Source organism: Hyperoodon ampullatus, assembly GCF_949752795.1.
Source record: "Hyperoodon ampullatus genome assembly, chromosome: 4".
Classification (NCBI taxonomy): domain Eukaryota; kingdom Metazoa; phylum Chordata; class Mammalia; order Artiodactyla; family Ziphiidae; genus Hyperoodon; species Hyperoodon ampullatus.
Window position 1 is genome coordinate 25,475,471 of NC_136917.1, and position 17,297 is coordinate 25,492,767.

At 55.9% G+C, this 17,297-nt stretch overlaps 1 protein-coding gene across 1 annotated transcript; it reads left to right on the plus strand.

Annotated features, from left to right (window-relative positions):
• Window positions 1-202: 202 nt before the first annotated feature.
• Window positions 203-17,008, plus strand: PWWP3A (PWWP domain containing 3A, DNA repair factor; the record flags this gene model as incomplete). The annotated part of the gene is made up of 13 exons (XM_079702932.1): window positions 203-259; window positions 831-916; window positions 2,215-2,285; window positions 3,869-4,600; window positions 5,793-5,900; window positions 7,554-7,624; window positions 8,949-9,025; window positions 9,486-9,546; window positions 11,000-11,075; window positions 11,415-11,465; window positions 11,880-12,316; window positions 13,452-13,540; window positions 16,695-17,008. 13 exons carry the CDS (start codon window positions 203-205, stop codon window positions 16,747-16,749), a joined length of 1,971 nt encoding a protein of 656 aa, XP_079559058.1. The 3' UTR covers window positions 16,750-17,008.
• Between the last annotated feature and the right edge of the window lie 289 nt (window positions 17,009-17,297).

Below are 17,297 nucleotides of genomic sequence, written 5' to 3' on the forward strand. Positions count from 1 at the left end.
CAGTGCAGGATGATGGAATTGAACCATCTCCTTGAGGATCAGCCCCGGTAACCTTTGCCCTTGAGGGTTGTGTCTGCGTTGAAATGGGAAGCAAACGATGTTATAAACCACCGTGCAAATTTTGTTGCAGGGCACATCGCGTCAGACCTTCAAGTACTTTGTTTGTGCCAAATCATTACTGCTTACCACATGAGTCTCAATCATGATGGATGCCAAGTATGTCCTCTGCAGATGGAAAAAGCGATTATGGCCTGCAAAGGTGACAGCCGTTCTTCTGTAATTTCAGGAATTAGAAATGACTTTCGGGTGACAAGTAAAATCTTTATCAGGAGATACCTAGGAGCTGCTTCAGCGAAATAATTGAGTCTGAACAGTTGGCGCTCCTCTCCGTTGGCACCGATTCTCCCTCCTTCCCCGTCTAATGGGGTTTTGGTTGAGTGCTTACAAGGTTATGCTTCCGGAAGTGTCTTTTTTTTCCCTCACACTGGGGGAAAAAAAAAACATTTAACAGAGTCAGCTATAAAAAGGCATGTAAGGCTGTAACTCAAGGAAATAGCTGGCCGGGAGCCCTGATAGTAAATAACGGGAGTATCTCGGGGAGACTTCCCAGCAGCATAGTGGGAAGGGGGCCAGATACAACCCTGGTTCTGGTCTGGATCTGCTGCTACACCTTGTGCCTCAGTTTCCCCGCCTCTGGAGTCCTTTGCTCCTTTAAGAGTCATCTGCTGCATTTGTATTTATGGGTCGCCACGGCTTCTTACATTGTGTTAGCTGTTTGTTTTGTCTTAGTAACAAGGTTTTTTTTTCTTCTTTTTTTTTTTCTAATGTAGGTCTTGGCCGGAACTGAGAAGGCAGCCAAAAATAAGAGAAAAGAGGGATTTTTTCTAAACGTGCAGATACTTTCCCTAGACAAAAAGTTAAGTGTTGTGTTTTTGTGATGCTATCTTTTTTCCATATGGGATTTCTGATACCACCACCCTCCCCAAAAAAGCGAAGAGCATCCTTAAGGGCTTCTTATCTTTGTAGTTATAAATGGGGTCAAAATAACCCAAAGAGGAAAACAGCCGATTTTATTTCACGGAAGTTTGGAAATTGAAGATGTATATGAGGTACTGAAGTCCAGCGTGATCAGTACAAAAATGGAACGAATGTAAATTAAACGCGAGGTAAATGCTCGTTGGGGTTCAAGTAGGGCTGTTTCCTTCCCACAGATGTATTTGTGTGTCTTTTTTTCAGAAACTTGTGTGACAGCCCCCTGAGTTTTGGGATATTTGATGTTTGAGCCTGTGCCTCTCATCAGAAACTGTCGTTTAGCATTCAGAAGGCAAACGCTTGGGTGTGGGAAGCACGTTATGTTGCGTTCTTGATCGTCCATGGTGGAACGACGTAGATGACCGGGAATGATTAAAATGCCCAGGTCGTGTGTGTCTGACGGGAGAATTCCCAATTCTAAATAGAGAATGAAACCAAGTCAGCTCCTGCCCCCGCCTCCCCATGGTCCCCATCCCTCTTTCTTCAGAGCCGCTCCTAAGCCTGCTTAGTCCACAGCTCACACTTTCCCCGAGGCTGGGAAGGTAATTGAATACTCGAGTTTGAAAGGAAAGCCCATCCTTTTAAACTAAAACACACCTGCTGGGCTGTAAACAGCTTTTAGTGACATTATCCTCTACTCTGAAAATCTAACAAAGGAGTTATTTGTGCAGTTGAAAGTGGGATTTGCCACATAAAAGTCACAATTTGAATTTTTTTTTTTTTTTTGCGGTACGCGGGCCTCTCACTGTTGTGGCCTCTCCCTTTGCGGAGCACAGGCTCCAGACACGCAGGCTCAGCGGCCATGGCTCACGAGCCCAGCCGCTCCGCGGCATGTGGGATCTTCCCAGACCGGGGCACGAACCCACGTCCCCTGCATCGGCAGGCGGACTCTTAACCGCTGCGCCACCAGGGAAGCCCTGAATTCATTTTTGCTCTTAAATCCAGCCAACCTTTTCTGTCTTAAAAGGAGAAAGGAAAAAACAAAAACATTCACCAGGGTCCTTGCTGCCTCTCACCTCAGGTGCATGAATTCCCAGTTGGCCGTGACTTTTGGTTTGAGTGGAAGGGTGCAAAGGAAGAAAATGAATCTCATTCTTTTGTCGTCTAAAGCAAAACATGTTTGAAAATGTCTTGGTGGCATAGCTAGCTGGTGGCGTATAACAGCCATTCCTGTCCCTGCAGAATTAAGGTGAAAAGCACGGGAGCCCAGATCCTGAAGAAGTCTCACATTGAAGGCATTGCTTCCTCGTTAGGTAAGAGCATGTTTTTGAGTAACTGTGAGGTTTTAATAAAGTGAGAGGCAGTTTGGGAGAAGATGGAGACTCAGGTCTGCAAAGCGACCCTGTTCACGGTTTTCCCCTTCACACAAGGGAACGTGATTTCCCTGAGCTGGAGGAGATGGGTCTGCTTTCTTCACCCTTTCTAGAATTTGCCCCTCGAGCCCGTCCTGTTCTTGACTCCCAGGATGGCCAGTGGTGGCATCAGGGTCCACAGGCCACATCCGCGGCCCTGCAGGCCATGCAGAAGGGGGGCACCTCTCTGAAGAAAGGGGGAGAGGCTTTTCCTCTTTATGTGTTTTGCTTATCGGGTAGCAAGAGTGAGGTGCTTCTGTTGCTGGTCTGGCCTCCGCCCAAGGTCTGAGAAGCAGTTGGATGTGTATTTAAATTCTATCGCTGAGCCCAGGGGAGAAAAAAGGGTGTGACTGGCACCAGCCTTGCTGCCACGGTGTCTGCGGGCTGTCGGGGCAGGGGGCGGCGCGAGGTGGGCTGGAAGTGGAGCGCAGACTCCGGCCTCCTTGGCGTCTCGTCGTAGGTCAAACAGACTTGGCCTGAGCCCGGCCCAGCTCTGCCCATGGTGCACACACCCCGCGGGAGACAGACCGGGCTCCGGCCTAGGCGTGCCCTTCCACAGGCCCAGACGCGGAAGGGTTCTCCCTGCTGAGACTGGGAGTGCTTACTTCACGTGCAGAGAGCTTTCTGTCTTGCGTAAAGGTTGCCCAGGGTATCTTCCAGAGGTGACTGTGACGTAGGGTCCATTTTCCTGCATCTCTGGGGAAACCGCTATCGTTCAGAGCACGATGCCCGCCTCGGGCGGCGGCGACCAGCACCTCTCGGATGCCGTGACTGGTCGTGCAGCCTGTGTTGGGGGGCCGCTTGCTTGTGGGCGCCTTTACCGGTAGACGGGCAAACACTGTGTTGATGGAGGCATAATTTATGCCTGCTGAGCTGTGGCGTCGCCTCCGTCCCCTCGTTCAGATAAAGAGCACGGCGCCTGCGCGTCGGAGTGAACGAGGAAAGCTGTTGCAGCGGGGAGGTCAGGCTGAAGTTTCCAGGCCCCTGGTGCTGCTTGCTGGCTTGGAAACGCCCTTGCAGAGAAGTGTGGGCGATCTACCGGCCCACGAGGAGCCTCTTAGTCGTGTGTTCATCACCCCCACCCCAGAGTACACTGCCTGCAGAGTTCTTTATTTAGTTGGTGTGGGTTTCTGTTGACCCTGATTGAATTTGAAACTGTGAGGCTGAGAGAGGATCGGACAAACATCTGAATAGGTTTTGCCGGCGGCATTGTCTTGTAACCTAGAGGAATGTATCTCTGTAACCCAATCAGGGTAGGGTCAGTCAGTTTGCTTTTGGGAAAGGGAAGCCTTGCAGCCCTCAACTGTTGTTTTGTCGTCAGTCTGGGTCCCTCCTTTGGGAAGATGTAGGTGAGAGGCGTCAGCCTCCCTTCAGGTGCCGAGACCAGCGGTCCCAGCGAGACGCCCCAGCCGGTGGAGGGCCGCTCGGGTGCCGGTGCCGGCTCTCTGTCCATCACCAGGCTTTGTTCCTTTTCTGTCCTTCAGCCTTGCAGAACGAGGTTGCTGCCGCGCCCCTGGAGGAGCTGGCCTACAGGCGGTCGCTCCGCGTGGCTCTGGATGTTTTGAATGAGAGAACCCGACCGCGTCAAGAAAGCTCTTCCAGGGAAGAGAGGACCACTCGGTCTCTGAGAGCAAAGCCCACGGAACCAGCCTCCTCGCTTTGCGACCCCAGCCGTTCGCCTTTGCTCCACGAAGACGTGTCGGGCATTCCTGGGCACACGAGGAGGGAACGTGCGCCCCAGAGGCTGTCCGGCCTGCCTGCTCGCAAGGAGGACCCTGGGTGCAGAGTGGACCACAGGAAGGGGCTCGGGAGAAGCGGAGGCCTGCGCGCCCCAGCTGTCTCCTTGGCCGGCAGTGGTGCTCAGGACGGACGGGGATCCCGAAAACACCGGGCAAACCGGACGGTGAACTGGACAATGACCCCGAGTAAACAGGAGAGGAACCCGGCACGGGAGCCCAGCTGGGGTCAGGAAGTGCCTCCATCCTCAGAGGGAGCTCGGGAGGAAGAGAGCGAGACGGGGGCCGGCCCGGCAGCCCTGCGTTCCTCTCCCGGAGGCGGGGCCGAGGGTCCTCGGGGCTGCCCCGGTGCCCGGGGCCACACTGCCCAGCACCTGTGCCCGGATGGCGGCCAGAGGCCGGGGCCCCGCATGGCTCTGCGCAGCCCTGCTCAGCTCGGCCCCGAAGAGGAGACCAGAGACGCCCGGCTCCTGGAGGAAGGTAAAAACCCTGGAGAGGATGAGTCGTGTGCCGGGGAGGGGGCGGCGTCTGCTTCTCCTGCGGCCCATCTGGAGCCAGGCACCCGTGTATTTTTTTTTTTTTTTTTTTTTTTTGCTGTACACGGGCCTCTCACTGTTGTGGCCTCTCCCGTTGCGGAGCGCAGGCTCCGGACGCACAAGCTCAGCGGCCATGGCTCACGAGCCCAGCCGCTCCGTGGCGTGTGGGATCTTCCGGACCGGGGCACGAACCTGCGTCCCCTGCATCGGCAGGCGGACTCTCAACCACTGCGCCACCAGGGAAGCCTCCCCGCGCCCCCCCGTGTATTTTTAACCAAATCCTGAATGAGATTGTTCCCAAGATAGATCCCGAGCAGAGATGTCCGAAGTTCTTTCTGTCTGTCTCTCCCACTGGGCTCTAATTACCTCAACAGCTCCCAAATACTTGTGTGTTTTTATTTTTGTTTTGAAGCGGAGGGAGGGAGTGGCGGGGCGCGGGGCGGAAGCATGTGGCTGTGATAATGCTGCATCTGCTCCCTGAGGATTAATTCCTTTCTTCTTCCCATGGCAGAAGCCATGATGCACTCCCGTTAAATTGGCAGGAATCTCAAAAGTGATTAACTCACTTAAAAGGCTCCTGACTTTTTAAGGATTCCTGTGTCATGTATTTTTGTGTGGCTGCAGCCGGGCGCTATGATTCCCTCCTTTTGGACATTGTAGCATCCCACTTAGTTTTGAAATGCTAATTTGGAAATCTTCATTTCTGCACGGCTGGTACCTTGCACTCTGCCTGCCCCGCAGTCACTCCCGGGTTTCTGCCTTTCTTCGGCCCCTGAAAGGGGCCCTCTCTCCAGCGCCGGAGGCACGGGGATGGTTTCCCAAGGGGCCTGGCCCCAGGGCCGCCCCCTCCCCGTGTGTCTGAGGACGCCTGCGTGAAGGGACAAGCCGCACGCGAGGACCCCTTGCCCAGTTCCTCCACCTTCCCTGCTTGCGCTCGCGGTCTCTCCTGCCCTCCTGTCTCTCTTATTCTGTTGAACGTGCTTTAACCGACGTGCCCTGCCTGAGCAAGGCCGCGCGGAAGTCTGCGTCGCGGCAGCTTTGCTCTCTGCGCTGATGCGCACGTATCAGGAGGCGTTGTTCCCGGGGTGAGTCCCCAGGACTGTGACGGGGAAAGTCTGATCTACCCTTGTTGGCAGCCCGTCCACCTTCTGAAGAGTCAGTGGAGTTGGATGCCGTGAACTCTCTCCTGGTGGAAGATGAGGAGGACGAGGATGAGGAGCCCCCGAGAATCCTCCTGTACCACGGTGAGTGGGCAGCGCCCTCCTGGGCGGAGGCCTGCGGCGCCCGACGTCCGCGTAAGGTCTCTCACTGCGCTGCCTGGGTTTCATCCTGAGCCGAGGGCTTACAGAGAGGGAGTCCGGGGTGCACTGTCCAGGACAGCCACGTGAGGGGGTGCTCCCTGGGGCACGACAGCCCAGCCTCCCTGCTGTCCCCTCGGAGGTGACGAAGGACGGCAGCCGAGTGAATAGATGGGCTCTGTCGCCACCGCTTGGGTGCGGCCTGGCACTGCCTCGCAGCCTTCCCGGATGGCATCCCGAGAAGCAGGGACTCGGCGCCCCCAGGTGTGCACAGTGCCCCCACCCCCGGGCACAGGTCAGCTGCCTCTGTCCTCCCCGGAAGGGTGTCAGACATAGGCCCAAAGTTCAGAACCGGCCAGGAACGGAAAGCTAGTTTGCTTTCAACTAAATAATTGAGGACCGGTTTCAGTATTAGACTCGCCCGTTAACCGTTAGTCTTAACGTGGTCTGGGGGTGGTTTTGGTTTGGTTTGGGTTTTGGATCTTTTTATTATGAAACATTTATGCGTGCACAGGCTGTAGCATGAGCAGCACGGGAGGCCTGGGGGCTTCTCCTGCATGGCCGGGGGGCTGGCCTGGAGCCCCTCCATCCCCTGTCGTCCCCACACAGCAGGCTCTGCCCTTTCTGTGTACGCGAGTCTCGGGCATTTCCCGCGGGCTCTGCCGATTGTTCCTGGTGGCAGCTGGTTACTGGGGTGTTTGGATGCTTCTGCCTGGGCTGCAGTGCCTGGGCTCCTGGGGAGTCACTGGGGTCAGCTCCCCGCGGGCTCGCTGGGTGCAGGGGGGCCGCTGTGCCTTCTTGCAGAGGGCGTTTCCGTCCCCGTCACCACATGGGGGTCAGTTACAGCCCCAGAAACCCGGGCGTTGGCTCTTTTCTCCCAGTTTTGTCTTCCATTTGGTTTTGGTTTGCTGGTGTTTTGGCCAGTCGGCCCGGGTTGGCTGTCTGCACCCATGACCCGTCATCCTGGGGGCCATGACGCTCCTCTCACGGGTGACCAGCGCTCCGCGTGTGCCCCAGGCGGCTCCCTGTCCTCCAGGTCCCCTTTCTCTCACAGCCCTTCCTCCTGTCAGACACTGCAGCACGGCTGGTTTTTGAATATTTGAGTTATTTACACATTCTGGAACGTTTTTGGTTGAGGATGCAGTTAAATTTTGTTGAGAAGTTACTTGTAGTTATCTTACGATTGTTTGAATAGTTCTCTTTTTTTTTTAACCCTTTAAAGCCCCCAGTTTCCCAGACAGATGAGCGTCTCAGAAATTCAGTCCCTGTATGGGGTTTTCACTGTGTGCTGTGGTCTCCTTTCTGTTTATGTGCCACGCTCTTTAAAAAGTGCTCTCTTCTGGAGTAACCTGCCCACCCCGTCCCCACGAGCCCGGCACACGGTCACTGCTAGAACCAGCTGTCACCCTGGCTGCGCTTGTGGTCGGCATTTGGGTTCCAGGGGCAGGAGTTACAAACCTGCCCCTCAGACTCGCGGGTCTGTTAGGGGAACTACGTCACAATGTCTCCGTGGTTGCGTTTTCTCCAGCAGTTGCTTTTGGTGCCTGATATGGATCTAACTTGTCTCTTTTTGTTTTCCTTTCTTTCTTTCAATTCTAGAACCACGTTCGTTTGAAGTAGGAATGCTAGTCTGGCTTAAATACCAAAAATACCCCTTCTGGCCCGCAGTGGTAAGAATCCCTCTCTGCCCCCTGCTTGCTCAGTTGGTCCCTGGAGCCTGAGGTCCAGCGTCCTCCATTCTTGACGCCAGGACCCGGGCAGGTGGTTCACTGTTCTGTTGTTACTGGGGAAACGCTGGGTCTGTGAGCATCGACGTGGACGCGTTTACCTAAGGAAAGGGGGTCTCAGCCTTCTGGCACAAAGGATCGTGAGGCTTATAGGTCAGGTTTTTATCAAGCAGGCTTAGAAAGCCCGCCTCCAAAAAATGCCCATGGTTTGCTCATTTTCAATATTCTACATTTCAGCTTTTTAGCGTGCAGATTAGGGTGGGCATCTATTGCACAGCAGGTGTTTGAGGTCCTGGCTGCACCCCCAGTGCAGCGGACGCCCTTAAGTGTGGCTGACGTCCTGGCTGTGCCTCCTCCACCTGCTTGGACGGTGCCCACGGTCAGTTGGAGAATTTTTGAGGCAGAGGCACCACCCGGTTGCCCTCGCTCCTGCCATTTCCACCTTAATTTCCTCCCCTTTGTCTTCCGGCAGGGACAGTGTTCTGATGGTTCTAGCTGTAGTCCTGTAACTTTTAGGAAGAGGTAGTGGCGTGTAAATCCGAAAGATAGCTGCCACAGTGGAGCGGCTTTTGTTGTCGCGATGCGTCTGAGCTCATCCAGGTCAGCATGGCCTCCTGGCATGTGACTGACCATCCCGGGAAGGACAGAATGAAATCTTTGCGGCGTCTGTAGATAGAGCGCAGACATGCACTTGAACCGGGGTTGCCGTGCAACTCCGTGGCAGGGTTTGGGGCTGATTATCGAGGACCCTCGCTTCCCGAGGTGCCCGTGTCCCCCTGCGGTTGGCAGCCTTCTCCCCGCCTCTCCGCTTTCCCCAGTTCCCGGAGGCCCTGCTGGTTTCATGGGTGCCAGCGGCGCAGATACCTGTGGCGTGCGGGCTCCAGCCTCACCCATGGCGCTGGTGACGCCGAGAGGGGCCCCTCCGGGATCCACAGCCTGCCGCCTCCCGCCTGACCTCTGCTGCGCCTGGCCAGGCCTCCCCGAGCTCGCTTTGCCCGTCCCCCAGAATGAGGAGGATCGCGCCCTGAGCCGGGCGGAAGTGCTGAAGGCAGCGGCCGTGATTCCTCTTGTTGTAGAGCCCTGGCTCTGCTCGGTCGGAACAGCGCTGAGGGCCATGCGGCGCTTTCTGAGCGTTTCCCAGTGTCGGCTCTCAGTCCAAGCCGGCTGCGTTCCTTGTCACATGCTTGATGAGGTGACATCAGGAAAGTGTCGAAAACCCATGACCTTCTGGGTCCTTGACACCTGGTTTTCTTGGATCTGCCAACAGGTCAAAAGCGTCAGGCGAAGAGATAAGAAAGCGAGTGTGCTTTTCATTGAAGGAAACATGAACCCCAAAGGGAGAGGGTAAACCCACTGTTCTCTGCTCCTGCCGAGTGCTTCTGGGTGGAGGCTGGTGAAGGGGGCGGGGTGGGGTCCAGAGTCCCGGATGAGGATCCCCGTAAAGGCTGTGTTCAGGGACGCGGCCAGATGGTCGGGTTTTCCAGACTGCTTGTCGGCTTCCAGAGTCAGCCCCGCCGGACACTCCTTGGGCCCCCATTTCCCACAAACGGCAGCAAAGTTGGCTCCCTGCAGGGGCCGTGAGCAGCCCCCTGCCCAGTCACCCCCCTAGTCCTCGACTGTGGGCAGAAGCAGAGTCTGCCCGGAGCCGGCCTGGAAGTGTGGGCACACCTGGGCCCGGCTCCGAGGGGCTCCCTCCACCCATGAGCCTGTGCTGGCAGAGGCCCCCCACTTTCCCAGAGGAAGGGCGCTTTCAGGTTGCGAGATGGAGCTGGTTCCCGTGAACCTCTGCTCTCTCTGCTTCCAGCATCGCGGTGTCTCTCCGGCGATTGAAGCACTTTGATTGTAAAGAAAAGCAGGCGCTTCTGGTACGTGGATGGTTGTTTGCGCTGCTTGGAAGGGCTGGCTTGGCAGCTGGTAACGGTGTCCTCCACCACAAGGCCCTTCAGACAGCGGTAGTTGTGGGAGTGATGCCTGGCCCCGGCTGCTCCTCTGGGGGTCACTGCCCCTGGGGTGGCTGCTGGCCGTTCCCCACTGAGCAGGTTTGGCGTGGAGGACAGGGCGCCCTATGCAGAGGGGAGGTGGGAGAGCCCAGGGCCAAGGCCCACACCTTGCGGCTGCGTCTCAGCCGCCCCCGGGAAGGGCACCGTAGACCCCGAGGCCGCGAGCTTGAGCACCACATACGTCAGGGAGCACCATTGCCGTGGCCCTGTGACCGGCCCAGCCCATGAGTCCCCAGGAGCTGGTCCACACAGGGTGCTGTCTGTTAACTCTGAAACACCCACCACTTCGTTGTCCCGACTTTCAAAAACACAGACTGCGACTGGGTCGGGCAGTGGGGCCCATGAGCCCTGCTCCGACGCGGGTGTCTGCTTGGCCCCCGGTCAGCGGGCTCTGGGCTCTGCATGGGGTGACGCCTTCCCGCGTGGGAAGCAGCACCAGAGCTGGTTCCCCGGGTGAGTGGGATGCGGTGGGGCTGTCAGGGCATCTCCTGCCGACCAGCTGTTCTCTGAGGGCAGCAGGCCACGGGCCTCGAGTGCAGGCGCTGCTTGGAAGGTCGGCACCCACGCTGGACCCAGCCTTGGGCTCTTGGGACCGGAGGGCGGGGGGCAGAGGGGAGGGGGGAATCGAGTTTGAGATTCGTGTGCCTCAAATACCTGAGGAATGGGTTTATCGTAAGGACGCCTGGGTTCCAGAAGATGGCATGTACGTCTCACGAGACCCGGGTGCCTGGGCACATCCCCTGGCGACGGGCCATGGGAGCTCGGGCATGTGCCGGCACCACCCTGCTGTCCCAGGCTGGTCAGCGAGCCTGGCCGCGGCCCAAGCGCCCTCCTCCTCTGGAGCTGCCCGCCCCTCCCATCACACGCATGTGGGTCTCAGGCTGGTCTCACTGGTCATCCCAGCTTAGGGGTTCTCACCGGGGGTGATGGCCTTGGGTTGCTGTGAGGATCACAGGCCAGGGGTCCCTCCCCCGGGCAGCACTTCTTCCCACTGACCGTGTACAGTTGAGGGCCACAGGCCCAGAGGCGTCTCCCACGGGGTTCATCCCCTGCAACCTCACGTCTTGTCCATCTGATGGCCCGTCAACTGCCCTGCGGTGGGTTTTCGCCCTCCTGCTCTCAGCGTCTGTGGTGTGTCTCCTGGCCCCGAGGGCTCGGCTCACAGGTGACCGTTTTCTGAGCAGCCCCGGCCCCAGACGTGCCTCGCAGGGAGCCCTGTGCAGGGGCGTCTGCAGGCCCCTTCCTGGAGGAGGGGACTGAGGACGCGGGACCTTGGAGGTGCTCCCAGCTGACGCCTGCCATCTGGGTCTTGTTGCAGGACGAGGCCAAGGAGGATTTCGACCAGGCCATCGGCTGGTGCGTCTCCCTCATCACCGACTATAGGGTCCGGCTTGGTACGTGGGGCTCCGGTGCCCCTGCACGAAGTGACGGGGGGGCAGCAGTGCGGGGCCTTCCCTGAGGGCCCCTGAGGGCGGAGGGTGGCCCGGTCCCCATAGCTGTCTGGCCTGGCCCCAAGCAGGCTTCTCCTCATCCCTGCGGACGGGCAGGCACCTGGTGGAGGCTCATCCTGGGTCTGAACAGAACAGTTTCCTTTGAATCCGGGCTGGTTTCCATCTGTCCCAGGTCTGGCCGTGGGGGGATCCTCGGGCTTGAGGTCAGGGCGCACACCGGCTGGACAACCCGGCAGAGTCCAGTCCTGTGTGTGACCTGACTTCCCTTCCGCCCCTGTGCAGGCTGTGGTTCCTTCGCTGGCTCTTTCCTGGAATACTACGCAGCTGATATAAGTAAGTCCACCAGCAGCCCCTTTAAGGTGGGACCCGCTCTTTTGCCCGTTAGGAGTGGCAGTCTTCTTTGAGCTCTGGAGGGGTGTGTGCAGCGGGCAGCGCGCCCCAAGCCTGAGGCCTACGGTCCAGCCATGCCTGGGTCCACGGGGTCCCCTCGCTTCCCTCTGCTGTGGGGCCGGGAGGGCGGCGGCACACCCACACCTGCCGCCAGCGCCCAGGTCACCCGCCTGGGGACGGGGCATCTGTGTGGCCCTTTCCCTGCCCTCCTGTCGCTGGCGTCTGCAGGGCGCCACTGAAGCAGGGTGGAGGGCAGAGCTGGGGCGAGGGGCGGGGGTCCTATTGGAGGGAGAGCCCTTGGGGACCGTCCCAGCGCAGCCGAGGGCGCCCAGTCACGGGAGTGCGCTTCCTCTGCAGGCTCCCCCGTCCGCAAGTCCATCCAGCGGGACGTCCAGGGGACCAGGTTCCCCCCGCTGAGCGGGGTGGGCCCCCAGGAGGCCTCAGCAGGGAGCCCGCAGGGCAGGAGGCCGGCCTGCAGGAAGGTCCTCCCTGACCGCTCGCGGGCCGCCCGGGACCGAGCCAACCAGAAGCTGGTGGAGTACATCGTGAAGGCCCGGGGCACCGAGAGCCACCTGCGGGCCATCCTGAAGAACAGGAAGCCGTCCAGGTGGCTGAAGACGTTCCTGAGCTCGGGTCAGTACATGACCTGCGTGGAGACGTACCTGGAGGACGAGGAGCAGCTGGACCTGGTGGTGAAATACCTGCAGGGGGTGTACCAGGAGGCGGGCAGCAGGCTGCTGGCACGCGGGCACGCAGACGGCATCCGCTTCGTTCTGGACGTGCTTCTGCCTGAGGTGAGCGCCGGCGGGCCCTGCAGTACCCCCGGGTGCCGGGGCCTGGGCGTCGTTCTCCAGAAGCCTTCCCGGGGTGGTGCCGCCTGAGCCGTCTCCCCGAGCCGCTGTGGCCTGGGCCCCTCGGGTGGTCCCTGGCCCAGGGGAAGGGGAGCTTCAGCTTTGCGAATGCGCTTCAGCTGAGGCACGGGTGGTCGAGGAGCTGGTGCACGGCCCCTCGGCCATTCTTCAATTCAGGGAGGACGCTGCTGGCCATGAATGGAATGTGTGGGAAAATGTCACCAGGCTCTAAAGTGTTGAGCTTTATCGTTGTGGAAGTTTCAAATATGTTAAAAAAAATTAAGTAGCGCCGTGAACCCTCACGTGTCCGTCACCCGCTCGAATGGTGTGGCCTTGCTCCACTTGCACCTCCAGTCCCTCCTTCTGGATTGCTTTTTATCCGTGCATACTTTCATGTGTGTCTCTAAAAAGGGTGATCCTGCCCCCTGGGGACACTGGGGGACGTCTGGGGTTGTCTGTGGCCGTCACAAGTGGGGGGCTCCTGCTATCCTGTGGGTGGGGACCAGGATGCTGCTCCACACCTTATAGTCCAGGACGGCCCCTGTGTCAGCCGTGCCGAGGGGAGAGAGACCCTGCTCTGAACCAGAAGAACTCTTCAAAAATAAATAGCTACGATACTATGATTTCACTCCAAAAAAGTAACAGTGATCTTTTGATATCAGGCATCTATTGTATATTCAGATTACTGCTTTGTGTTTTCTTGTTTTTTTCCTTTTTTTTTTCTTTTTTTATGGCCACACCACACGGCTTGTGGGATCTTATTAGTTCCCCAACCAGGAATTGAACCCAGGCCTGGCAGTGAAAGCATGGAGTCCTAACCACTGGACCGCTAGGGAAGTCCCCAGGTTCTGCCTTTCTCTGCTTTTAGTGACATGAACTCTCATCTCATCCAAAAGAGAACGTTGTAGATTTAATTTGGAAACATCAGGAGCAGAGATTTTGCAGACTGCACGAGTGTTGAGCTGGGAGGGCCCTGGCGGCCAGGGCGTGGCTGGACCGCTCGCCCACGCGGCCTCCTCCGAGCTCGGTGCGAGCCACTGGGCCTGGCCCGAGCCTGACGTGTGCTGCCCTCTTGCAGGCCATAATCTGCGCGATTTCCGCGGTGGACTCTGTGGACTACAAGACAGCTGAGGAGAAGTACATACGAGGACCTTCACTCAGCTACCGGTAGGCAGGCCACGCTGCGTCCTGAAGGGCTTCGTCTCCACGCGCCGGCGGCTGCGGTGGCTGGGCTGAGGGGCCCTGGTCCGAGCGGGCAGAGCTGGGCCCGCCGCGCCCTACGTCCTTCGTGGGGCTGATGTTTGCCTCCCCAACGTTCTCCCCCGTTGCCTCGATGCCACGGCTATTTGAGGAAACAGTGAGATTAAGCAGCAGCCGCTGCCCAGACGTCCCTGGCTGGCGGGAAGAATGCGGTGATCAAGATGTTCCTCTCACGTTGGTGTGGTTAGCGCCCTGGACTGGCGGTCTGGAGCCTCTAATCCCGTCTCCGGGCGGGCTGCCAGGCCTTGCTGGGAGCAGGCGGGGCCGCGTGGCGGTGACAGGCTGAAGACTCAACTAGGGTCTCATGGTACAGACTGTCCCCAGACTCAGCGGCTGCCCTGCACACCCGGTAAAGAGACGGTGCTCCTGGGAGAGTGAGGTCTGAGCGGCCCATCTCCAGCTGGCACCACCCTCCTGCTCAGGCTGCCGGTCGGAGGGCGTCCTGAGTTGCCCGCAGCCTCAACTGGCTGCAGGCACCCCGGATGCCTGTGGAGGGCCGTGGGCGGTGCCCCGGCCGCGCCCTGCCGCCTCAGGGACGCGGTCTGAGCGCCGAACCTGGGCAGCCAGGGGTCCCTTGGGCCGGGTGCCAGTCGGGCAGTGGGTCTGTCCCGGTGTGTCCCTCCTGCTTCTTTTCACACCACAGTTGCGTTTAGGTTCTTGTGCACAAACCATCGAGCCTCGGCACCATGACAGGGTTTGGGTCTCCTCGTGGGGTTCTTAGGCTGCTGTGTTCCATTTACCTTTGGGTCGTCCCCCTCAGGATCATATTCCTTGTTGATCCTGAGAGGGGCAGCCAGTCAACTAACTGATCATGTGATTTTTTGTTAACAGATAGCCATTTTAAAGGACAATTTGCTATTTCATCATTTTTTTCTTTGTAGTTTATTTTTCTTCACTGTGGTGAAATACCCATAACGTAAAATTCAGCATCTTAATTAATCCTTTTAAGTGCACAGCTCAGCGGCATTAAGCACATTCACACTGTCGGGCAACCGTCCCCACCATCATCTCCAGAACTTTCTCATCTTCCCAAACTGAAACTTGGTCCCCATGAAACACTCACTTCTCTGTTTATGGTTTTTTTTTTTTGTTTTTAATTGAAGTATAATTGATTTACAATATTATGTTACTTTCAGGTGTACAGCAAAGCGACTCAGTTATACGTATACATGTGTGTGTGTGTCTGTGTTCTTTTTTTTAGATTTTTTTTCACTACAGTTTGTTACAAGATACGGAGTATAGCTCCCTGTGCTTATATAGTAAATCCTTGATGTTCATCTATTTTATATATACCAGTGTGCATCTATCTGTTAATCTCAAACTCCCACTTTATCCCTTCCCACCCTTCCCCTTTGGCAACCATAAGTTTGTTTATGTTTGTGAGTCTGTGTCTGTTTTGTAAATGAGTTCATTTGTGTCATATTTTAGATTCCACATATAAGTAACATCATATGGTATTTGTCTTTTTCTGCCTGATTTACTTCACTTAGTATGGGGACTTCCCTGGCGATCCAGTGGTTAGGAGTTGGTACTTTCACTGCAGCAGCCAGGTTCCATCCCTGGTTGGGGAACTAAGATCCCGCAAGCCGTGTGGCATGGCCAAAAAAACCTACAAATAATTCACTTAGTATGATAATCTCTAGGTCCATCTGTGTTGATGCAAATGGCATTATTTCGTTCTTTTTTATGGTTAAGTAATATTCTATTGTATATGTGTATCACATCTTTATCTATTCATCGATGGACATTTAGGTTGTTTCCATGTCTTGGCTGTTGTGAAGAGTGCTGCAGTGCACGTTGGGGTGCATGTATCTGTTCTTTTTTTTAAGATTTTTTTTTTTAAGATTTTTTTGATGTGGACCATTTTTAAAGTCTTCGTTAAATTTATTACAATATTTCTTCTGTTTTGTGTTTTCGTTTTTTGGCCATGATGCATGTGCGATCTTAGCTCCCTGTCCAGGGACGGAACCCACACCCCTGCATTGGAAGGTGAAGTCCTAACCACTGGACCGCCAGGGAAGTCCCTGTCTTTTCGAATTAGAGTTTTGTCTGGGTATATGCCAGGAGTGGGATTGCTGGATCATATGGTAATTCTGTTTTTACTTTTTTGAGGCATCTCTGTACTGTTTTCCATACTGGCTGCACCAACTTAACATTCCCACCAACAGTGTAGGAGGAGGGTGGAGGGTTCCCTCTTCTCCACATCCTCTCCACCATTTGTTATTTGTAGACTTTTTTTTTTTTTTTTTTAGTATTTATTTATTTGGTTGTACCGGGTCTTAGTTGTGGCATGCATGTGGGATCTAGTTCCCTGACCAGGGATCAGGTGATACCCCCTGCATTGGGAGTACGGAATTTTTATTTATTTATTTATTTTTTTTGCGGTACGCGGGCCTCTCACTGTTGTGGCCTCTCTCATTGCGTTGCGGAGCACAGGCTCCGGATGCGCAGGCTCAGCGGCCATGGCTCACGGGCCCAGCCGCTCCGCGGCATGTGGGATCCTCCCAGACCGGGGCACAAACCTGTGTCCCCTGCATCGGCAGGCGGACTCTCAACCACTGCGCCACCAGGGAAGCCCGGGAGCACGGAATCTTAACCACTGCGCTACCAGGGAAATCCCCTGTTACTTGTAGACTTCATAACGATGGCCATTCCGACCAGTGTGAGGTGATACCTCATTGTACTTTTGGTTTTCATTTCTCTAATAATTAGTGATGTTGAGTATCTTTTCATGTGCCTGTTGGCCATCTGTATGTCTTTGGAGAAATTTGGATTTAGATCTTCCCGTTTTTCGATTGGGTTGTTTTTTTTTGTTGTTGTTACTGAGTTGTATGAGCTGTTTGTATGTTCTGGAAATCAAGCCCTCTTCAGTCACATCATTTGTAAATATTTGCTCCCAGTCCATAGGTTGATGGTTTCCTTTGCTGTGCAAGAGCTTATAAGTTTGGTTAGGATCCCATCTGTTTATTTTTCTTTGATTTCTCTTGCCTTGGGAGAGGGTTTATGTTTATTAAAACACAATTACTGACTAAAACAAAGTGATCTCCTTTTGGTTTTGCAGGGAAAAAGAAATATTTGATACGCAGCTCCTGGAAGAGAGGAGCCGGCGAAGCTGAGGCTGGTGGAGGCAAGGCCCTGCGCTCTGGAGCACAGGCGGGCCATTGGCCTCCCTGACGGCTGCCGCCTCTGTTTTCCTGGTTCTTGTGGAAGGTACAGCTCCTGAAAGGGTTTGAAAGGACAGAGGCTTTTTTTTTTTTTTTTTTAGCTTTACATCATTACCTGTGACTGTACCGTGTAGGTTCACAGAAGGTGCACGTTTGTGTTTTATGTTGAAAAGCACTGTACCCAACATTAAACAGGAGCTTTAAAGACTGATATGAACGTACGGCTCCCGCAACATCAGTGTATTTTTCCGTTTGTTTCCCTCCGGTGTGTGGCTCCTCTTAGGACGGCTCCTGAGTTTGCTGTGCCTCTGTTATGTGTTTTTGAGGCAAACCCATGTTTGTAAGAGGCAGGACCCAAGACCCGCTGCTTTCCCATGCTCTAGCCTCTGCTGGGACTCGTGCAGGAGAGGAGACGGACCGGCAGTCTTTCCAGCCTCTTTCTGCACTGCCCCCATGTGGGCTTCCCCGCCCGGCCTTGTCACCGCACAGCCAACTGCCCA